Source organism: Glycine max, chromosome 17, assembly GCF_000004515.6.
Source record: "Glycine max cultivar Williams 82 chromosome 17, Glycine_max_v4.0, whole genome shotgun sequence".
Lineage (NCBI taxonomy): Eukaryota > Viridiplantae > Streptophyta > Magnoliopsida > Fabales > Fabaceae > Glycine > Glycine max.
Genome location: NC_038253.2, coordinates 37,638,314 through 37,661,969, shown reverse-complemented (window position 1 = coordinate 37,661,969; position 23,656 = coordinate 37,638,314). Strand labels below are relative to the sequence as shown.

At 31.5% G+C, this 23,656-nt stretch overlaps 2 protein-coding genes across 2 annotated transcripts; both read right to left on the bottom strand.

The window, feature by feature from the left end:
• Positions 1-12,878: 12,878 nt before the first annotated feature.
• LOC100795245 (L-type lectin-domain containing receptor kinase IX.1) lies at positions 12,879-15,461 on the bottom strand. The gene has a single exon (XM_003549284.4). It carries the CDS (start codon positions 14,947-14,949, stop codon positions 13,096-13,098), a length of 1,854 nt encoding a protein of 617 aa, XP_003549332.1. The 5' UTR covers positions 14,950-15,461; the 3' UTR covers positions 12,879-13,095.
• A 2,639-nt stretch (positions 15,462-18,100) lies between these two features.
• LOC100812657 (enhancer of rudimentary homolog) lies at positions 18,101-21,144 on the bottom strand. The gene is made up of 4 exons (XM_003550204.5): positions 20,950-21,144; positions 20,685-20,778; positions 19,096-19,216; positions 18,101-18,465 (listed from the first exon to the last, which is right to left on the bottom strand). The coding sequence occupies exons 1-4, from the start codon at positions 20,950-20,952 to the stop codon at positions 18,375-18,377; spliced, it is 309 nt and encodes a 102-aa protein (XP_003550252.1). The 5' UTR covers positions 20,953-21,144; the 3' UTR covers positions 18,101-18,374.
• Positions 21,145-23,656: the final 2,512 nt, after the last annotated feature.

The window sequence follows — 23,656 nt, the reverse complement described above, 5'->3', positions numbered from 1 at the left end:
GTTGCTAAGTCAAGCTTCAAATTTATCTATTTCGGGCACTATGAAGTTGTGCAATCTATGTAGAATTTCATTTTTTTTTTATGATTTTAATTTGATGACCTTTGTGACAAAATGTTTGGTGACTTAACAGATATGTAAAATGGTTGGAAGAGAGTTTCCTTTTGAATAAATAATAATGCTTATTTCACATCTTACAATTTTCACATATATTGTTATAAGTTACGATTAATCATAATTTTTGTTTTGTCAAAAAAAAAAAACAGACTAATATTATGATGCATTTGATGATGCTTAAACCGATTAATAATGTGATTGATTGTTTATAAACTTTGGACACCTAATTCTAATAAGTGTGGAAAAATAGTATTGATTAAACCCATAACAAGAGGTGTCTAAGGTTAATAAATAGTAAGACTAAGTCTTATTTATCGTCATATTATTCATTGCTCATTAGAGTTTGCCTCATTAAAAACTTGATATTTAAATTACATGATCAGATAAAGAAATACTTGATTCTTGGTTTTAAGGACTTGTGTAATACAAGATCATGCCTTTAATAAGTAAGTAATTTAATTGGTATTCTAAATTCATATAAAATATGTGTTTGGCATTTTTTTTTTTTACATTTGGTATATATCAGAACTAACTTTATATAATTTAGGACATGATGGTTAGATAATGTTATGTCTTGTTATTTAATAATTTTTCAAGTCTATGTTTTGGATAATTTTCGTTTTTTATTTTATACGAAATATTTTGAATAATTATTTTAGCAATGGATGAGTTGAATTTATGTTACTTGGGTTCAATATATTTAAACCTGTTTCGTTAGCGCTGCCTGGTTTCTACAATCGTTAGTGTTGTTACGGTGTTTCATATAGTTTAATTTAAAAGTGCTTTTTTTTATTGACATTACACGACTCCTTTTTTTGTGTCATTTGCCGAATTGGTGTTCTGGCAGTATTTTCCATTTGTATTTGACTTATTGACTTGGTGACAGGCACACCTTGTGTTCCTATCCAATTTGTTTTTTCTTTTTAATTACAATCAATGAGTTTATTAAGAAAAATCAAATCAATTGATTTCAATGTGCCACTGTTACAATTTCAATGTGTGTACGAAAGTTATCTTTTTAATTTCAATTGTTATGGCTGAATTACGGTGCATAACTCTTAAGCTACTATTTGATGTCTCATTCAATTTAATAATAGATTTTGATTTCAGTATAATATGTTTTCATTGGCAACCAATTTCAATGCTTATATTGAATGGTCAACCTGCTGATATTAGCTTGTTACTATAGTTGTTGTTAACTGAAATTTTAATTCCGGTGGTGATTTCAATTGCTATTGATTGCTTGTATTGCTCGAATTGATAAAAAGAAGGAAAGTTTAAACACTAATCCAATTTATATTATTACAATCTTGTTGTGTTAAATATATATTTTGCATAGAAATATGTCGATATATTGTTACTACGATTATATATAATTGAATGATTGTCACACTCAATCTCTATTATATTAGTTTCAATTGCTTGTTGTAATTGCTAATTTTTTATGCAATTGTTTTATTCATATTCAATTGTTACATTAAAAAAATGCTAAAAGTTGTATAAAACAAGTAATGCGTGGTGGATAATTTTTAAAAAAATATTTGGTAAGGGTATTGTTAACTTATTACATGTGGATTGTCACGATTACTATGCTGAATATTATATTAAATGGGTTTCTCTACTTAGGTTTAATTGGTGTTGTGATTTCAATTGCAATTTTTAATAAATTGTTATATTAATTTAACATGTTTAATATATTTCTAATCGATTGAAATCCAACTGCTACTTTTAAATTGTCCTAGGAAATTGAAAATTTTAATTTTTAATTGTGGTAAGAGATTGGGGTTTTTTATTTATGTGCACCATAATAGAAGATAGCCTTACTACTGAAGACTGACCCTTCTACTCATCTGTATATATATATATATATATATATATATATATATATATATATATATATATATATATATATATTAATGTTGTTGTGCATTTCAAGTTATTGATGTGCATATCCATTTGATTGCTATTGTGGTGTCGGTATGTAAATTGTTATTGTGAGACACTAAAATTCAGTTGTTATATGCTAACATTGTATATACAAAATTACACACTTTTGCGTGAATTGTTAGTTGTTTGGTATGAGAATTTTTAATCTCTATTGTTATTTTAATTTAATAATATAGTATAAATGTGTATAAAAAATCTTACGTTGGATAGAAATAAATGTTAATATATAAGTGACAAGAATCCGTAAACTTAATCTCTTAAGATTTTGGGTTAGATATTGTTAATTAGGTTTACTTGTATGATTATTAATCAGTGGTCCATCAATAATGAAGATGCATGTCCTTCGTATTTTACTCTCGAATTCCTAACAAATTAGTATGTAGAAGTTTTGGGTTGAATGTGATGTTAAGTTCATTTGTATGTTTGACTTGTGGTTCATTAATAAAGATGTCCTTAGTTTTTATGCACAATTTCTAATAAAGTGAAAGTTATAATGTAACTTGATGACTGGCTTAGGCGAGTATTAAGTCATGGCATAATCGGTGGTGCATGCATGTATAGGAATTCCTTGTGATGATGAAAATCTTTCTAACACTTGTGGAGGTAGGTCAAGTGGTGTGTATATAGTTGATGTGAGTTAATGATGATGCAAGTGTAAAAGACAATAGCTAATCACTAAATTCATCATTGAATACTCATGAATGATAAGGCTTCCCCTCGAGGGAAGCATATCATACGAAAAAAAAGTCTCACACTTAAAGGGTAGCTTGTTAATTAAAGTGCAAGTATGAGTAAGAAATCTCATGTATTGGATATAAAGATAGACATATTGATCCTATGTAATTGACTTATGACCCATTAATGAAGGTTTTCTCGATATTTTATTCCTTTGTATCACAAATTTATTAAATTAGTTTATGAACCAAATCAAATCATAAGCAACTAGTTTTTCATTTACTTTGTAATATGTTTGGTTTTATTATTAGAGGGTGTGCACAAACTCATGATTTTCCTATTCTTGTCTCTTCTTTTTAATCTTGACATACCTTGTGCTAAGCTTGATTACAGGTTATTAATATATTTCTCCACTAATACAAAACAAAGAATCTAATTTCTCAAAAGCATGTTATAAAACCAATAACACATCAATAAAATGATGATATCCAAAAGCTTTTTAAACCAAACACACAAAAAAAAAAGACATTTTAACCTAAGAACATAAAAATATATAATATCGTGAATAACACATCAAAAGCTAATTAAGACAAGCACAAGTTATTAATTTATTCCTTTGGCTTATTATCAAAAAACCCTTTGACCTACAGTTTAGCTAAGTATTACCCGCTTAAATGAATTTTTCGACCTCCAATTATTACATTTGTGAAATTTTGGTCTCCAAAGTTTTAATTAAGTGATTTTTGTATTCTAAAGCATTAGAATTGTGTAATTTTAGTTCCGTCTTCAATCTTCCTTTAAGAATTTAATGATTTTTGTTGACAACATTGAGGAATGACATAGTAGAAGATGTGGCATTAATAAATGAAGTTGGAAGACATAGGCTACTGTGGCAGATCTCAATGTATCACTAACATGACAGTGATGGGCATGTGAAGATGGGGGAATATGAAAATAAGAATGTAAATGGTCAAAATGTCAAAGATAGGATTAGAACAACAAACCTTAAACTCTAACAACAATATTTAACCATTAGACTAACAATTTTTTTATACGTACTTCTTTTGTGAATGGTTGAAAATTATTAAAAAAAATTAATTTTGGTGGTTTTCACATATCATTTAATGATTCTCTCTCTTAATGCATTTGTAGGACCCATTAAAATTAATAATTTATAACATAAAAAAAAATTCAACTAAAATCAAATTTTTAAACTTTTAGGTAATATTTATCAGTTGTGTTTACTAAATATACACTAAAAAAACTAAAAGAAGTCAATGTAATTAGCTAGCTGTACTAAAAATATCTATGTTCTAGATGGAAAAAAATCTTGCTTACAAATAATTTCTATGTTGAATGCTTCGTAAAGATTAAAATACAAATGACTTATCAAACAAACCTTGCCGTGGTGGAGTGGTGGTCCAATTATTTACCAGTTTTTGTCAAGAGAGCTTGTTTTATTCGCTTCAATTGTAGTGGAATAATTGCACCCCTTCTTGGCTTTTTCTAGTGACTCAATGCAGAGAAGACTTGGCTCAATTAGTTGACTTATCTCATTGTGAAGCTTCTTCTTAATTACGTTGGCCAGACATCATTTAATTAACGTCATGTAATGATTTAATAACGTTTGAAGCCAATAAAAGTTGAAAAAGGAGAAATAAAAAATGTCCTGCACACACGACATATTCACGTTACTGTCATTGATCAATTAAATAAAAAATATTTTAGAAATAATAACATTAATTAAATAAGATAAAATTAATTAAAATTTTCTTATATTTAAAATAAAAATATTTTTTCTTATATCTGAAAAAAAAATACACACCAGCGAGACCAATTCAAAATAAAATAGTGTCATGTACTCAGTACAGCTAGTAAAACTTCCCTTAGTTTTTCTATTTAAACAACAAGCTCCATCGAGCAATTCAGAATAGTTAACCTTAATTAATCACTCCTCGAATCAAATGTGTTGGACAAGTGGTCTCAATAACTTAAGAGGGGTGTAAATTAAGTTTCAAAATTTTTCCACTAATAAATTTTAATCTCCCTTTTAAATGACATATGATAGACTCAAAATGCAAAAAAAGCAGCAATAAAATTAACCAATGTTCTTTAAATGTGTAAAATAAAATTAGTTGTAATAAAATAAATGAGATAAAGAAAGAGAGAATTACAAACTCAATTTATATTGGTTCGGTCACTTCTCGTGCCTACGTCCATTTGAAATTTTTCATTATCTCTATAAATTTCAACCCATTTGAAATTTTTCATTATCTCTATAAATTCTTGTGTTCAAGATTCTCACAAGTCAAGAGACAAATAGTCTCTTGATTACAACTGAGTCTTAAAAGAGATGAATGGATTGATTTCTCTCCTTTTAGAGTAGATGATACAAATTGAAGATCCTAGAAGAATTCTCAATAAATTTGCAAGTGTTTGGTCAATAGTTATTTAGAGAGCATTTGACAATTAAGTTCTCTTAGAAAATCTCTCTCACTTACTTTTCAAAGTCATACACACATATATATAGGCTCATTGTACCTTTTCAAAATGGTTTGAAGAGATGTGTCTTTTCAAAAAAAATTTCTGAAGTTTTCTCACTGGTAATCGATTATAGGATTATGTTAATCGATTACACAGTTATATTTCTGAAGAGTCATCACTTTTCAAAGGTTTTTTTGAAATCTCTTCATTGGTAATCAATTACAGGATTTTGATAATCGATTACACAAATCAAAATTCAAATAGTTTTGTATCGTTAGTCAAAAATATCTTCACAAACTCTCTGGTAATCTTGTAATCGATTACCAGTTCAAAAATATCTTTTTGAACTGATTTAACCTTTGATAAAAGAGTGTTTGATACTAAAGATGTTGAGTTCAAACTAAAGCAATAAAATTGAGATTCTTTAAACAAACTAACTAAGTTCTTATCTTAGATTTACTTGATCTTGTTCTTTTGACTTGATTCAATCCATGCTCATCAAGTAACATTTTTGGCATCATCAAAACCTGCATGATATTCATTCACATTCTCCCCATTTTTTATAATGACAACCATCTTTAGGTAATACTTTGGCATCATCAAAATCTGCATAATATACATTCACAAAATACAGGCACAACTGAGATTACTAGAGATGGATGTTAATACATATAAGTGGCAAGGACCCGTAAACCTAATCCTGTAAGATTTTGGGTTAGATGAAGATGCATGTCCTTAGTTTTTTACCCCCTAATTCCCAACAAATTAGTATGTAGAGGTTTTGGGTTGAATGTGAAACCAAGCTCACTTGTATGTTTGACTCGTGTCCCATTGATAAAGATGTCCTTAGTTTTTATGCCCAATTGTTAACAAAGTGGAAGTCATAATGCAACTCGATGACTGGCTCAAGCGAGTATTAAGTCATGGCATAATTGGTGGTGGATCCATGTATAGGGACTCCTTGTGAAGATGAAAATCTTTCTGACACTTGTGGAGGTAGGTCAAGTGGTGTGTATATAGTTGATGTGAGTTAATGATGATGCAAGTATAGAAGGCAATAGCTAAGCGCTAAAGTTATCATTGGATACTCATGAATGATAAGGCTTCTACTTGAGGGAAGCATACCATACGAAAAAAAGTCTCACACTTGCACTAACTTATTATATGTCGATTGTCACGATTACTATTCTGAATATTGTATTAAATGGGTTTCTCTACTTAGGTTTAATTGGTGTTGTGATTTCAATTGCAATTTTAATTAATTGTTATATTAATTGAACATGTTTAATATATTTCTAATCGATTGAAATCCAATTGCTACTTTTAAATTCTCCTAGGAAATTGAGAATTTCAATTGTTGAATTGCGGTCAGAAATTGGGGTTCCAATTTATGTGCGCGATAATAGAAGATAGCCTAATTACTTAATCAATTTGGTTTATGATAACAGAATTTTCTTAAATATTATATATATTCATATTGATGTTGTTGTGCATTTCAAGTTATTGATGTTTGTACCCATTTGATTGCTATTGTGTCATAGGTATGTTAATTGTTATTGGGACACTAAAATTCAGTTGTTATATGCTAACATTGTGTATACAAAGTTACACGCTACTTTTGTGTGAATTGTTAGTAGTTTGGTATGAGAATTTTTAATCTTTATTGTTATTTTAATTTAAATTTCAATTGTTATATTGACTAAAATAAGTTGATAGGCTCACACTGAATGGTGTAAGCTGCAATTTAAGTTGTTATTGTGTCATAATGACTTGTTAAACACAATTATTATATGACATGATTGGCTTGTTGTTAATTACAATTTTGCAAGTTGAATTTATTACCTCGGTGCTATTAATTTTGAAGGATTGAATTGTTACCTTAATTCTTAATTGTTATTACATTGAATAGATTTAATTGTTATTGTGATTTCAAAATTTTCATTGTTGGGATTCAAATCAACGAAAAGGAAAGATAAATTTTTCATTGGTGGGATTTGAACTAAGTGCATAAGGTGAAATAGAAAAGTTTCACCACTCAATAAATTATGTTGCTAACAATGTTGTGTTGAAATTCTAAAATATGTGTTAATGTTTAGAATAGGTCTTCTATATTGTGTTTTAATTCATTTTTCCACAACTGATAATTTATTATTGATCTTTATTTAGTTGAGTTTTAAAATTAAAATGCTATAATAACCATTTGAGTTTATTTGGATACAAAACATGTTGAGAATGCAATTAATTAATGTATGACCAGCAACGAGTTCTTTAATGATGCATTTACTTGTTGATTGAATCATGGTTTTGGACAAGAGAAAATTGATTCCTATGTAAGATTTTTCATGGCTTGTTATTAGTTGTTACCGCCAAAGTTGGACCACTTGTATTGATTCATGGAAAAAAAAATTAGTTTGAGGAATGCTTGTGATCTTTGCATGTGGTTGCCTACCCAAAGGTGGTTCTCATATGCTTGGATTAAAAGTTAATAATAGATGGAGTTATTGGATAACGTACTCAATTAAGGGATTTGTCTGTCCAAAGGGAACAATTTTCTAAACTCAGTATGTGCTTATGGATTAACCCATCTACAATATTGACCTAGGTTGTAATCTTGGTGTGTGCATTCTTCCCAAAGAGGAATGTGCTATTATATTAGTCTTGTTTTGATAGCTTATTGTATCCTAAGCTACATCTTGTCATTTATATGTTTGGTGCATTCTTGTTTTGTCTTAACATTTATTTTTTATTGGGAGGATGAAGTTATTGGAGAACACATTGGACGACGGAATTTGTCTGCCCAAAGGGGATAATTTTCTGAACTCAATGTGTACTTATGGATTAATCCATCTAAGGTTTTGGCTAGGGCTATATCCTTGGTTAGTGTATTTAGCCCAAAGGTAAATGTGTTATTATATTGGTCTCATTATTGATAATTTCTTATGTCTTACAATATATCTTGCCATAATATATATGTCCCTGTTAAGTCTTGGTGGGGTGAGAGAGGCTTTGAAACCATTAACTCATAGTTGTGAAAATAGTCAGAGATGTTAGTTTGGTCTTAGAATTTTGATCTTATCTTGCTTTGAAAGATATATTTTATGTACCTTCCTTTAAAGGAGTATTATGGTAAATATGTTATCACAAGGCAACATATGAGGTTGTTTATAACATACACTTAGGATAGTAGAATAGTTCCTTTATACGTCATGCTTAGGAGTCCTGAACGACATTGTGATGTTGAAAGACATGATTGCACACTCAAGGATATGACGAGGAGCACTAAGACTAGAATATATCATGAAGCTCGATGTAGTAGCCTTGTCATCCCATCAAATAAGTTAATATTGCTTTAACCAATAGTATTTCTATGTTGCTACATAGCCCTAATAGTAATGTTGCATCTACTATCCCTGATTAAGTTCATATTTCCTAGTATGGATGTGGGTAATCCTTGAGTTGATGATGTGGGTAACTCTTGTTATGGTTAAGGTTTCACAACATATTTAGTTAAGTATATTCTTGCAAGAAGTTTTATTTGACATAGACAATTTGTTATGGTTGATGACCTTATGGTCTATCTTAGTGAGGATGCATATGAGATTAATTAAAGATAAATTTGATACAAAGATTTATTAAGAAGTATTTTCTTTCCCTCGATCTGAGATGTGAAAATGTAGAATGAATCAAAAGGTGTAGTATGTGTTAGTTATTATATATGATATGAAACTTGATTGAGAAAGAGTTGTCTTAATAAGTAACATTGAGAGATTTAAGGCTAAACGAGTTACAAAAGGTCTCATGTATATATACGTGCAACAACATAAGGGTTTATATATTGATGATAATTAGGAGTTCGGTTGTGAACTAAAGAAGTCAATTTATGGTTTGAATAAGGTTCTAGATAGTGGTAACTAAAAAAATGATCAAGTAACTCCCATAGGGTTTAGAGAGAATAAAGTTTATTAGTGTATATACCTTAAGGTCAATGGGAGCAAGTTTATCTTCATGTTATATGTGATATATGATATTGTTGACTTTTAATGATCTTAGAATGTTGCACAAGACGAAATAGACGTTGACTAGATCCTTGATGTGAAATACCTCTTAGTAATAATTATTTTGTATTAGGGATTTAGATTCCTAAGAATAGGTTATGTCGTACACTAGGGTTGCCTGGTAAGGCTTACATTGATGGATTTTTAGAGAGAGGAAATCGATTTCTGGATATTTCCTTATGATGGTCGGAAGTATGATATCTTGCAAAAGTAAGAAACAAACTTGTGTTGTGTCTTCTACTATACAAACATAGTTTCTACTACTCACATTGTTTAGTTGAGGAGTCTTGTGATTGGACCTCACATTATGGACCTTATTCCAAGTTATTGAGGATTTTATATGATAATGGTGTTGTAGTGTCATATACAAAGAACAATAAGACATCTAGTGATTCTAAATTCATGGAATTGAAATGCTTGACCGTGAGTTTTTTCTATATTTAATATACTTGATTAGTGGGAGTATGAGTTATATGTTGTTTTCTCGTATGTTGACTAATCTTTTGACTTTGGGCCCTTTATGGTGATATTTTCAATTGAAGTATTTTATTTATTGTTATGTGCATCGATGTAATAATATTAAAGTTCGGTGTCTTTAGGACCACTATGTCGGTAGTCAACACTAGGATTGGAGTTGATGCATAATAATATTAAAGCTCGGTGTCATCTAGACCATTGTGTCGGAGGTCAACAGTACAATTGGAGCTGAGGCATAATGATATTAAAAGCCTAGTGTAGTTAGGATCACTATGTCAGTGATCGACACCAAGATTGGAGCTGAGGCATGATGGTTTCTTGATAAACCATGTAATTTCTCTAGCTTTCTAACACTTGAGAGAAATTGAGGACTGACAAAGAAAATGGCAGTATGACTTTTTAATCACATTGGCACGTCATTTTTTGTTACACTCCACATTGATAACTAGTTGACAAAGTCAATAATATTTGTAACCATGGAAGGTGTTGTATCAATGAGAGATGTAATTACCACCATGATTCAGTGTTACATGGATTTTGTTGGATAGAGTCTTAATTAAGTGTTGTATCTTGGGATCATTTGTTTTGTGGCCACAATATGTTATTAGTCCAAGAGTCGTTTTCAAAAATGCTTTTTAAAATTAAAGATACACAATTAATTTTGCCCAAGTGAAAGAATGTTAGAATTTTCTCATATATTCTTGCGGGTTACAATTAATTGTAATATTTTGTTTTGCCAAAAATAAACTAATATTATGATCCATTTGATGATGCTTAGGTCGACTAATAATGTGATTAATATTTATAGGCTTTGGACACTGAATTCTGATTAGTGTGAAAAAACAGTGTCGGCTTAACCACTGGACTCATAATGCGAGGTGTCTAAGGTTAATAAATAACAAGGTTAAGTCTCATTTGTTGTCACGTTATTCATTGCTCACTAGATTTTTTCCCATTGAAAACCTAGTATTTAGAACGTGTGATCAGACAAAGGAAGACTTGATTCTTGGTTTTAAGGACTTATGCAATGCAGACAATTCCAGCACATCAATTCATGCTTCAACAAGTAATTTAATTGGTGTTCTACATTCATATAAAATATGTGTTTGGCATAATTTTTGTTACATATTATTAACTTTTTACACTAATCTTACATTTCACCTCGATAAACTCAATTAAAATCAGTTTCTTCTTTTAATTTTCATACCACAGAAGCTAAAGTACTTTTAGAGTTTAATTTAGATCAAGAGTAATTTGTTTGCATAATTGAGAATGATTGTTTTGATTTTCAATATGTTCATGTACCGGGATTATGTATCAAACTCTTGTTGGATATGGTGAAACTTTTTCTCACAACAATGAGCTAGGAACAAAGAATAGAATACACAAACAACACTTAATAAATATAAATAACAGAAGAACACAAATTTAACGTGATTCTAGAACTCTTGTTTATATTTATGAGAATATTTTAATAAATATTTATTATCTCAAATAAAACTACAAATTTTTGGAATAAATTTGAGAAAAAATCATCTCTACGCATGACCCTATCTCATTTAGGGTTATAACTTCCTCTTTGAGCAGATGCTTTTCTAATACAACAACATATATTCATAGACTTTGCATCCTAATTAATCTTAAAATCAAACTAATAACATCCTATATTTAAGTGATAAGAATAATATTCTTAAATTTACCTAAACAAAATATTAAAGATTTGAAGTTGGAAATTTGAAATTGTTTTACCAACAATTCTTCCATCAATTGAAATTTCCAATATCTATCTTTAGATGGCCTCATGAATTCCTACTGTCATGAATGTCCATTACACTCATCTTCACGTTTTTTTTAGCATCATGATTTTACTCCACAAACTTTGATGTGCTCCTTGCGATACCTTTGATGCCAATATTCCTTTGCCAATGTTGTGACACCCATTATCCCAACTACATTATTAAATAAATATCAGAAAATAAAATATAAATTTTGTTCGTGGAATCTCCTATAGTTAATTTAAAAAATTTTCTCACATGATAAAGAACATCACATTCAACTATCATCACATAAAAAACTGATAATTAAAACTTGACTCTCCAAAAGACCATGTATAAGGTTTTTAACAATATAAATCCAAACTTAATAAATAAACCTACTAGATTAATGTTCGAAGATCAAAGACATAAAACAGTAATTATCAAGTGCTGATGTCACAAGCTATAAGAGTTTTACTACCCATAACAAAATTTGAAACAAAAGACATGAATGGAAAGAAGACATTTGCCTCCTCTCTAGCATCATCCAATATGGTATGAAATACATTTAATCTCGTCGCTTTTACATAGGTTATTAAAAAACGGATATAAAAAGTGACGTGGGACATTTTTACAATTAATATGCAAGTTGTTACCATCAGTTATATAGGAACCTATATAAGATGTGAGCAACATTGATCAGTTTATATGCAAATTGATAATTATCCTATGTATGTCCGCAAACTATTGAACAACATTTGTCAGTTAAATAAAATTTAAAACAACAAAAGAATATGAAACAGTCTTGGACACTTGTCAATGGACGGTTACTAAAAACTCAAAAAAGATTCAACCAATGATAAGAAGAAGCTTCACAGTAAGACAAGTCAATTAGTTAATTAGTTTCGAATATGGTAAGAATATACGACCATTTACACGTTATGTATTTATTGCTTATAAAAAAAACCATACCTTATTCATGTACTATAATTGAACCAAGTCTTCACAACAAAGAGCCAATGGAATAAGCCAAGAATGGCATATTATTCCACTACATTCAGGTGTATAAAACAAACTCTCTTGATCATAAACTGGTTTGGGCTCCCCGTGGCGGGTTGAGGTGGCATGCAAAAAGAAGAAATTAACAAAGTGCCACTAATTTTGTTTCTTAATATATATTATTAATATATATTTATTAATATATATTTATTAATATTAAATTTAATGTTATTACTCAAGTTATTGAACAACTTTACTTTTGGATTGATATTATATCCGTTCATGTTTCGTATTATATATATATATATATATATATATATATATATATATATATATATATATATATATATTAATTAATACACAATAATTTTATTTTGATATTGTAGTCACTCTTCATATCACATTAGAATCAAAAGTTACATTATAATAGACTATTTACATGAAAACATACATATGATACAAAACACACATGCTTAGAACTCATCCAAAGCATGCTACATATGATATGGGCAATCTGATTCCTGTTATATGATACAAAAGAAAAAAGATTGCCCATTGGAAACCTGAAAAGGACAATGAGGCAAGTCAAGTCATATTGCTGAAAGCACTGGCAATGGTTTTTCTTGCTTAAGAACACTAATAACCTGTTCAGCATTTGGCCTTTTCTTGTGTTCTTGTAGGGTACACCATAATCCCACAGTGAGCAAGCAAGTCATTTCATTCACATCATAATCACCGTTCAATCCCTTATCGGCAACATTCAAAACATTTCCATCCTCGTAATGTTTCCACACCCAAATCGTCAAAGGCACATGATTATTCTCCCCATCCCGGTAAGTCCTTATTCCAGATGCTATTTCCAAAGCCAAAACTCCAAAACCGTACATGTCAGATTCCTTGCTAGCCCTCCCTTCCTTTACATATTCAGGAGCCAGGTACCCATATGTCCCCACCACCTTTGTCTTCTGAGTCCTCAATCTTGGATCCACCAATTTCGCCATCCCAAAGTCACTAACCTTAGCATTGAAATCTGTGTCCAACAAAACATTACCTGACTTAATATCTCTATGAAGAACACACTGCACCGCGTCTTCATGAAGATATCGAAGTGCTCTCGCCACACCTAACACCACCTTGTATCTCACACCCCATGCCAAAGTTCTTCTGCTACCAAATAAATGAGTGTCAAGGCTTCCATTAACCATGTATTCAAAAACCAGTAATACCTCCCCTTGCTCGTGGCACCACCCCATGAACTGCACAAGGTTTCTATGCATAAGACGACTTATAATCTTCACCTCGTTTGTGAATATTTCCTCATAATCTTCAACATCAGAAAAGATCCTTTTCACCGCAACCACGCGCCCTAAATCACTCAGAAACCCTTTGTAGACTTGTCCATAGCCTCCTTCTCCGAGCCTTCTATCATCTGCAAACCCGTTGGTAGCTGCAACTAATTCCTTATAACCAAACCTTCTTGGAATAGCTGCTCTATCCAAACCAAAACCATCACCGCTTCTTCTCTTCTTGATGATCAACCAAGTAACACTAATAACCACGATAACAACAATAATAGAACAAACCACTGCAACAACAACTACTACTTTGACCTGAACCTTGTATTTGGTAATCTTGTTGTCATCATCATTTTCGTTGTTTACCTCTGGATCGGTGGAACTTAAATCAAGACTGGAACTGAATTCCCATGAATGGATAACATTTTCCTCTTTGGTCGTGCCGGTTGATCCCGAAAACCCTACAGCGACCCAGTCTGACATAATAATTTCCCCTAGGTCAATCTGGTGCGAAAGAGAATTAGCGTCAGAACTAGTTCCATCAAAGAACCACGAGACAGAAAGGAGTTTGGCAGAAGCATTGTAGGTTATCAACGCATGCCCCATCTTCCCTATGTTTCTCTCAATATCAAACTTCTTATAATCAAGGGATGCAATAGAGTTATTGTTGATCCCTACATGCTGCACTGGTGGGTCGAACTCGTTTACATAAGGGTCAAATTCAACAGCAACGAAGCTATTTTGGGGTTTGCTGTCATCGTATAACCCGAGACGTAAACCACCTGAACTGGGTGGAATTTGGTACGCCAAGGCAAGTGGTGCCACATAGAAGGCAAAGCCATCAGCGTAGTTTGTTTTATTAGGCGCGTTGATAGAGAATGAAAAACGAGTTGAAAAGTCTGTGACATCTTCGTTAGAAGATTTTTTCAGGCGTAGTGGTTGGACACAGATGGCTCGTCCAACTCCGCCATTGATGAGTGGGTTCAGCACAACGGTTCCGTTCTCAGTCTTGGCTACGCCGGCGTATTCAATGGGGCTTGCGCTTTCGGTGTTGCTAAAGTTAGTTATGTTGAAGGAGAGTGGTTGAACTATTGGAAGAAGGATCATAAAGATGGGCAAAAGAAGAAGACAAGTTTTCAAGGGCAACATGGTTTTTTATGACAGAGTCTAGGCATGAGAAACCCTATTAATTCGGAGTTGTTCATAACAAGGTTGTATCATGTTACATGTGTTATATATATATATATATATATAACACAAGCAAGCGTGAATTACATAATAAGATGATTTAGACCCCTAACCAAACGTTTTAAAATGGTCATCATGACTTGTAATGGGTCGACATAAGATTTTCTTAATTTTAAAACTGATACCTTCGCCTGTCAAAAAGAAAAAACTGAGACCTTCCTTCAAATTAAAATTTACAGAGGTATAATTTTCATGGTATAATTACTATAAAAGTTAAAAATTTATCGTGTATAATAATGTGATTTGCTTTTTTTGCTTAAGGGTTTTTTATAGGCAATTTTGTTTGATCAAGCACGGATGGACACTTCTTCTCTTGAGAATTTGGACCTTGGTTCACTAATCTCTTATGCTAGGATCAATTCCCATTGGTTATTGCAATGTAATTGATTTCTGAAAAGCATATTATAAAACCAAGAACGTATTAATAAAATGATAATATTCGCGAAAAGCATATTAAACAACCAAGAACATATATATCAAAAGCAAATTCAACAAATCAAAAAGTTATATATATATATATATATATATATATATATATATATATTCCTTTAGCTTATTCAAAATGTTTCTTTTAGGAAAAGTTTGGTTAAATATTATCTGACAAACTTTTGTGGAGCAAGGTAACAAAATAATATTAATTGTGTTGTTTAGCTCTATAATGGTTAAATGGTTTGCTCTACATTTTCACATTATTTTGTTATTTTGTTCTATATTGTGTATTTCAGGTTAATTTTTTCAACTTTAATTAATTTATCAGCTGTGATACCTAAAGATGGCCTGACAATAACTGAAAGAAGTCCACATGTAATTTATCTGTACTAAAAAATATATATGTTCTAGATCATGGAAAGTATATTGCTTACATTAATCCCTCAATGTTGAATGGTTCGTAAACTTTAAAATAACTTATCAAACAAGCCTTTCTGGGGCCCAGTTACAAGTTTAATTTTGTCAAGGGAGCTTGTTTTATACGCCTGCATTGTAGTGGAAACTGCAAGCTAGTCTACAACGATTCTTTGTTCTAATTCTACTGGTCTATGCTGTGAAGACTTGGCTCAATTATAATAATGTGAATGACCATATATACCATCAAAATCAAATTAACTGACTTATCTCATTGTGAAGCTTCTACTTTATTACGTACGCTGGACTAACATATATCATTTAATTAACGTAATTAACGCCTTGCACCTCATTCTCAGTATTTGAAAACATGAATAACGTGCTCCTGACTTATCTAATAATTTCTCTAAGTATTTGGGACACAAGTAGTATATGTATACACTAATAAGACCAATTAAAAATTTAAAAAGAAAAATATCAAGCATTAAAGCTTTCACTTCAGCTAAGGAAAAATGGTGGTCTTGGCGTGAGACCAACAAGGGAGGCCGACATTGCTATGTTAGGGAAGCATGTTTGGACAGTTATCAAAGACCCTATGAAACATTGGGCTCAATTTATTAATGCAAAATATTTGCACAATAACTCAATCTGAGTAAAAGAGAATTTCCAGGATCTTCATGCACTTGGTCATCCATATCTAAAGCTGCTGATTTACTGTTAGTATAAGGGGGAAAGGATCTTGGGTGTGGGCTCTTAGTTTAATTACCAGAAAACATCAAACCACTTCCTTTAGTTGACTGATCATCAAAGTCTTCCAACAAATTTATTTCGTACTGACAAACATATTGCTAGTGACTTTTCTTGTTGCAGTTGTGGTGATATTGAAGAATCTATCTTTCACCTTCTGGTAGATTAATTGCCCGAAAGCAACTAGAATATGGAATCTTCCCAATCTGGATCTTCAGCGTAATGATCCTAATGAAGACAGCTCTACCTAGCTTAAGCAACATGCCATGTCAGACTACGGAGTTCTTTTTGCTATTTCCTGTTGGTTCATTTGGAAAGCTCAAAACAATGAAGTTTTTGCGGACAAAGTCATCCTTGATCTTACTTTGATCAACCAGACTTACAGCTTATACAAAATCACCTCCAAGATCTTCTCCAAACAAAAAAAGGAACCTCAACAAAGGCTCATTCGGTGCGCTTGATGGGATACCAAGTTTGCATGTGTGATGATTGATGAGCTGGTTTACGAGGGGATGTTTAGTTTAATTGTTTTCTGTTTTTATTTTCACTGAAAACAAAAAATGATGATAAAAATTTGTTTGATTAGATTTTTAAAAATATTTTCGGTGAAAATGAAAATTATAAAATTTCATTTTCAATATTTTCAGTTGAAGACAGGAACCTCATTTTGGGTAAAATAAAAATACGATAACAAAGAATGTAATTTCAAACAAATCTAAAAATACAAAAAAAAAAAACAAAAAGTCAAACCAAACCTATTTTCAGAATTCTAATCTTTTGAAAATAAAAATGCAAACACACCCTTAACTTCTAAGGATCCAGATTGAGGTACAGTTATCCTATGGAGCCCGTCTTTTGGGAGCAAGTTGCTCTCACTGATAAGAAACTATATATAGGAGAAAAGCCACTTAAATTGGATTGGAGCTTTCAAGTTTTACGCCGACGTGGTTACATAAACTTGTCATTTCAATTTTAAAGTTCCAAATTGAGGTATAGTGAACCGGGAAAACTCGTTTTTTGCGAGAAGTATGCCTCAATGGTAGGAAATTATAGCATACCCCCCCACCCTTTGATAAGGGTGTAAAATTTGGAATATATGGCAATTGTAGCATCAACACGTCACGATTGACCATAGTAAGCGGATCAGTTATCAATAGGGTTAACACTATCATTAGTCCCTACAAATTTCTAAATTTTAATTTGTATTCCCAACTTTTAAAACTAATCATTTTTGTCATTATATTTTAAAAAATATCCAAACTTTGTTGCCTAAATCTAAAGCTTTCTTCCCTTGTGCAAGAACCAAAATTTAGATATTTCAAATAATATTACTGCCACACCTCACAACCTAAAACTGAACTATATTTTTCCATTGCCACTACAAGAAAAATTACTCGCGGAATAAGAACTCTCAAAACTAGCATTCATACGACATTGTGAATCATAATGTGTGGATAACTAATTCAACAGTACAACTCACTATTTAATATTACAACTACAAGATTAAGATTTTTAAAAAAGACAAGTCTTGCAGACATAGAAGATACACAACCATGCCAACGACAATCATTTGTTTATGAAACTAAAGCAGTACCAGCTGTTGATATTATAATTACCTGCCAGCATTTGCAATATTCGTATTACATAGCCAACGGAGTATATAGCCCACATAACAGACAGGCTCTCGGCCATTCTCGATTTTCTTTACATTAAATTGCCAAAAGTTAAGGGATTAATCAGTGTGCTAATTTCTTCAGATGTTGGAAAGTTCGTTGCTTAATCCACTGTCGATCGTGCGGCATGTAAGCGTGAATTGAACTATCATACCTGCAGGTAGAAACCAAACAAACAGTCATATTAATCGATGCCAAAGCAAGCCACATGCAGAGCAAGCCGAGTATATATAAAAACCACTATATGCATAGACATTTGACATAAGCTGTTACACAACTTTACATATATTTTTTCCCGAGAGTCAGAACTGGTAGAGCAAACATACGATACAGCAATTACCGTGATTCATTAAGTTCTTATAAACCCTCTAGGCACAAAACTAGGGCAGACGGGAAGGAAGAGGAACAGAAGGAGAAGGTTTAGAAATCATATTTTCTCCAACACTTACATATGATACAGACCTATAAACAAAATATTCAAAATGTATTTTATGGCCGTTTTTTTCATCAATAAGAGAACAGCAGCAATAAACAAGATACTCTGTTAAGACTCGTTATTGCTACCAATTTTCCACCCATAATCTTAATTTTCTCGACTCATGGAGGAAAATGATGTCAACACTCTACATCAGTTAAACCATTAACAGAAATATCAACAAAGCTGACACTAGGGCACTGCAAGAGTGAGAGTGCCTTTCAAATGAAAATTAGATTTAAAGAAAACTGACTGAATTAATGAACTATGCATGCACATGATTTTTGAGAGTGAGAAAGAGGGACATACACTAGGGCACTCATGTCTGCAAGACCATCTATGAAGTTGTAGAGATCAGTAATGTCATACGAGAGATTTCTTATGGTCGGGTTCAACTCCTTCAGTTTCCTTTCATACAGTGCACATATGCCTGTACAAGCACAAGATTAAAACATATATTTAATGCTAAAAATTGATCCATAAAAAGAATCAATAAAAATAGAATGAGTCCCTATGAAATATCTATAAAAAAAAAAACTAAAAAACAAAATCATACTAGCTTGTAGTTGTACCACAAAAAGAAAAAGAAATTATATCAACAGCAAGTATCAGTTATCTATTTGTAACCTTTCTAACATGCTATATTTCTAAGTTTGCCGTAGATGCATACCACTGTTTTTTGTGTGTCTATCTACATTTGATAACTTCTGGACACTCCTTTAAAAGCAAAAACAATGTGACACCTTTTCTATGAAAATGAAATTCACATTAAATGAAAAGTAAAAATAAATGGTGTTCATGGCTTTATTTGATTCTTGAACCAACAAAATAGCAAGAAAACATGATCCATTGCTCTCTTCAGCTGATTGCATTGCCCAAATGCTGGTTCAGTAAGCTGCAATGAATCATCAAGGCTACCCAGATATGGTTCAGTATGCTGAATAGAGTTTCTAGCTTTCAACAGATTGGGATAGATTGCTAAACAGCATTCGATTTCTAGCTTGCAATGAGGATTTTCAAGAAATAGGAGGGGGCTAAGGGGTTAGAATTTGGTGCCTGTCCAGGTGCCATGAACAAAACCTGCATACGATGGGCTCTAGAGCAAATTCAAGCAAGAGTTTTAATGGGATGAATTCAAATTACTGTCACAAAGGTAAAAAGGTTTGGTAAGAGTACAAAATTAAGAAGACAGGGAACAGCAATCTGTTGCCTTGGGTTCTTGGTCTATGATCATCAGCATTACAACAGGGTTTCGACTGGTCTTGTCAAACACGCCCAAACCAAAGTAGCTAAGGTGAGATTCACATAGGTGCATTAGAGAAAAGTCACAAATAAAACAAAAAAAAATGTTACATAGGCAAAGCTTTAAGGTAAGCAGATAAAGCCAATCTTATGGGAAAAGCATAATACTTTATAGACCCCTAAGAAGGTTAGCAACAAGTCATCTGGAATTATCCTCAAAAGAATTTGGTCGTTGTTCAATCTATTCAAGCAGCACATGCACATTAAGTCATCAAACTTAGATTAGTGCCATATTCCTGCTCAAGGAGACAGTGAACACCAACAGATTCACATGCTTAGTAGTAGTGACTGGTAAGAATCCTAGCCGATTTAAACCACAAAAAAAAAAAAAAATACAACTTCCAACCACAAAAACAGAATTTTAATTTAACAGCACAACTCAAAAACAAAATACCAGTGCCAAATTACACTCTGTCCTTTTCAATTTATGAAATCAAATTTGCATGCAAATTCAGAAAAAAGAAAAGCAAGAACACAAGCATCTATTTATCTATCTACAGTGAATCAAGAAAAAACAATAGCACGAGCCAAAATTAAAAAAAAAAATGAAAAAATAGAACTACGACTATAGTACAAGTATTAACTATAGTTAATACCATCCATGGCCTGAGTTATGGATTCATAATCCATGAACGTCCTAGTTGCTCTGTTCTGCGAGGTCTGCATAAGAATAATCGTGTGCCGATTAGCCTGCAAAAAATTGCGAAAACAAAAGCAAGGGTTAGTGAATCGCGCGAGGAAGACACGTAAGCAACGAATTGGGAACGCGGAAAAAGAGGAATAGCCCTAATTGGTTGCAAAGGGGAAATGGAATTGGGATCGGTGAAAAGGAGGTTAGCGAGAATCGAAGGGAAACCTTACCATCGAAAAAGAAGGGTTAAGCTGAAGAGAATGTTCTGGTTTTTGCGTTTGCAGTGACCGACCACACGCACACAGCAGAGTGGAATAGCGAAACTGAAAAAACAGTTCAGAATATGATTATATGAATATGCCAAGTCAGTCAACCTCGCTTGCTCCTGCTAATTTCGACATTTCACCAAATGACCATGTTGGCCTCTTTTCCTTTCCGCGTCAGAACCGTGGATCATAATAGTACTACTTTTTTCTTTTTACCGCACTTTTTCAGTCAATTATTTACCGCATTTTACTTTTTATTTGGTTCATCCCAAATTTTCTAATATCTCTTTTTTAGGTAATTAAGACGTGGTTCAACTGATTTTATATTTTTTTAATATTATATAATATTTTAAGTAATAAAGTAATTGATAATTAATAAAAATTAGGATCTAAATAATTATAAATTAATATAAATGACTAAATTATATGTTTCATAAGATATAATTAATAATAGTTGAGAAAATAGTTAATATTTATGTAAAATATTTAAGAATGTATTTTTATTTATCTCAAATATATCTTAGGTTAAATAAAAAAATAAAACTAAAAAATAATTTAAAAAAATTGATTGAACCTTGATTCTCTATATCAGTTCTTGATTGATTGTCACCAATTTTGAAATACTTAAATTTTTTAGAGTCTTCGAATCGATCACCTGAACTGTTTTTGGTTGAACTGGACACTCCAATTCTATTTTAAAAAATATGTTTTTCATCCATCTTCTTCCAGAACAAAAGTCACCTCCTCCTTGATCCTTCACCACGTGCAACCATCACCACTCACTTTTTCTTCCCTCCTTGTCATGTTGTCACCTCCTTCCACCAGATCCACTCTTTCCACCCAACCACGACATCATCAATTGTGTGTCACATCACCTTGATCTACACAAACAAACCGTTAATACCTCCCTCCACCTTGCACAAGCCCCCTCCACACCAAATTCATGTGTGACTTCACCATGTCACCTCCGTGATATAGTTACGGATTGGTCAATTTGTAATGCAAAAAAGTGCATTACGAATCGACCAATCTATAATGTATTTGTATTACAAATTGTTTAATCTTTAACATCATATACAACAAAGGTTTTGAACTAACCAAACAACCACTTATCGTGGTGGTTTCAACGGGGGAGGCACAAAGATATTGGCATTGGCAATGACTGCAATTTGGGAGCCACAAGGTGATGGTTTGCAATGGGAGGAGAAAGAGAGGGAAGGGTAAAATAGGAAATACATCGTTTGGTTCTCCATGTGGCATTTATTGTCGCTATGTCGATAATGATGTCGGCAGTGATGCTTTTGCAGCAACATGATCTTCCGTGGACCATTTTTCCATTTAGTTATATTTGTTGGGACCATTTTGTTGTTTCATAAGGGCCTATTAGAACGAAATCAAGAAGAATAAATTTCTTCTTAAAATAGGTGTTAACTAAGTAAATTTTAAAATCAATGGTAAAAAAATTCACCAACATTTTAGTCCAAAACACTATGCGCTAACGTGGAATGTTTGCCTTGTCAGTAACAGCATGTCACATATGTACTTAATGTTAAAGGAAACGAAGGACACTTGATGCTTGGACTAATTTGTCACAACATTTGTACTTTTGTGAACTAAATTGATCATTTCCAAAGTATAGGGATCAAATTGCCACCAAATGCAAAGTACAAGGATCAAAGTAACTACTTATCCTTTTTTATTATTTTTTTTATTTTACGATTCTTATGTATGAATTTGTGAATTTAATGAAATTTTATCTAATGATAAACAAAGATAATCATCCTACCACTAAGCATGTGAATTAATTAGCATAGGATTGTTAGAATTTTAAGTTTAAACTTCAAGTAAAATTGTTTTGACTGAGAATAATCCTATTATCAGAAATCACATGAATTAACTTATATGAGATTATTATAGTTTAACTAGTAATTTCAAGTATATATTCAAGTAACTTATATGAGATTATTATAGTTTAACTAGTAATTTCAAGTATATATTCAAGCCTCAAAATATACCTGTGGTCTAAAATCTAAAGAAAAATAAAAGTAAGAGTTAAATGTTACTGAAAGTAGTAAGCTATTTAGTTCAGTCTTTAAATATGCATCTTTATAAAATTTAGTTCTTAAAATTCTAAAATTCCTCATGTTAGTCTTTGAATGTATTTTTAGAAAGAAAAAAATTAGTTTTAAATTACTTGTTTTTAAATCCTTCTCTTAACGGAGGAACTAAAAAATAGTAACTTTAAGCTTTTGAGACTAAATTGTATAAATATTAAATAAATTACTAATTTTTACCATTAAATCGGTAAAAAAAATTTACCATTATTTTCCTAGTGTTAACAAAGTCATAAATGCAACAATTTTAGAAAACTATTAAGAGAATGTTGAATAATAATAATAATAATAATAATATATTAATTCTCAACTTTTAAATTTAAAGTAATTCAAATATGTGACTAAATGAGAATATAATTATAAGATACTAATTCTAAAATGAATAAATAAATCAATTTATTTTGATGGCATACATAAAATGTATGTCTGTGTGTTTCAATTATATGATACGTATGACTAGATGATATTGTAAAAAATATATCACATAATGTGTAATCATAAGATAAACTTTATAGAGTGTGAGTCCTTTAACTTTTTTATAGGTAAAATTTAGGAGA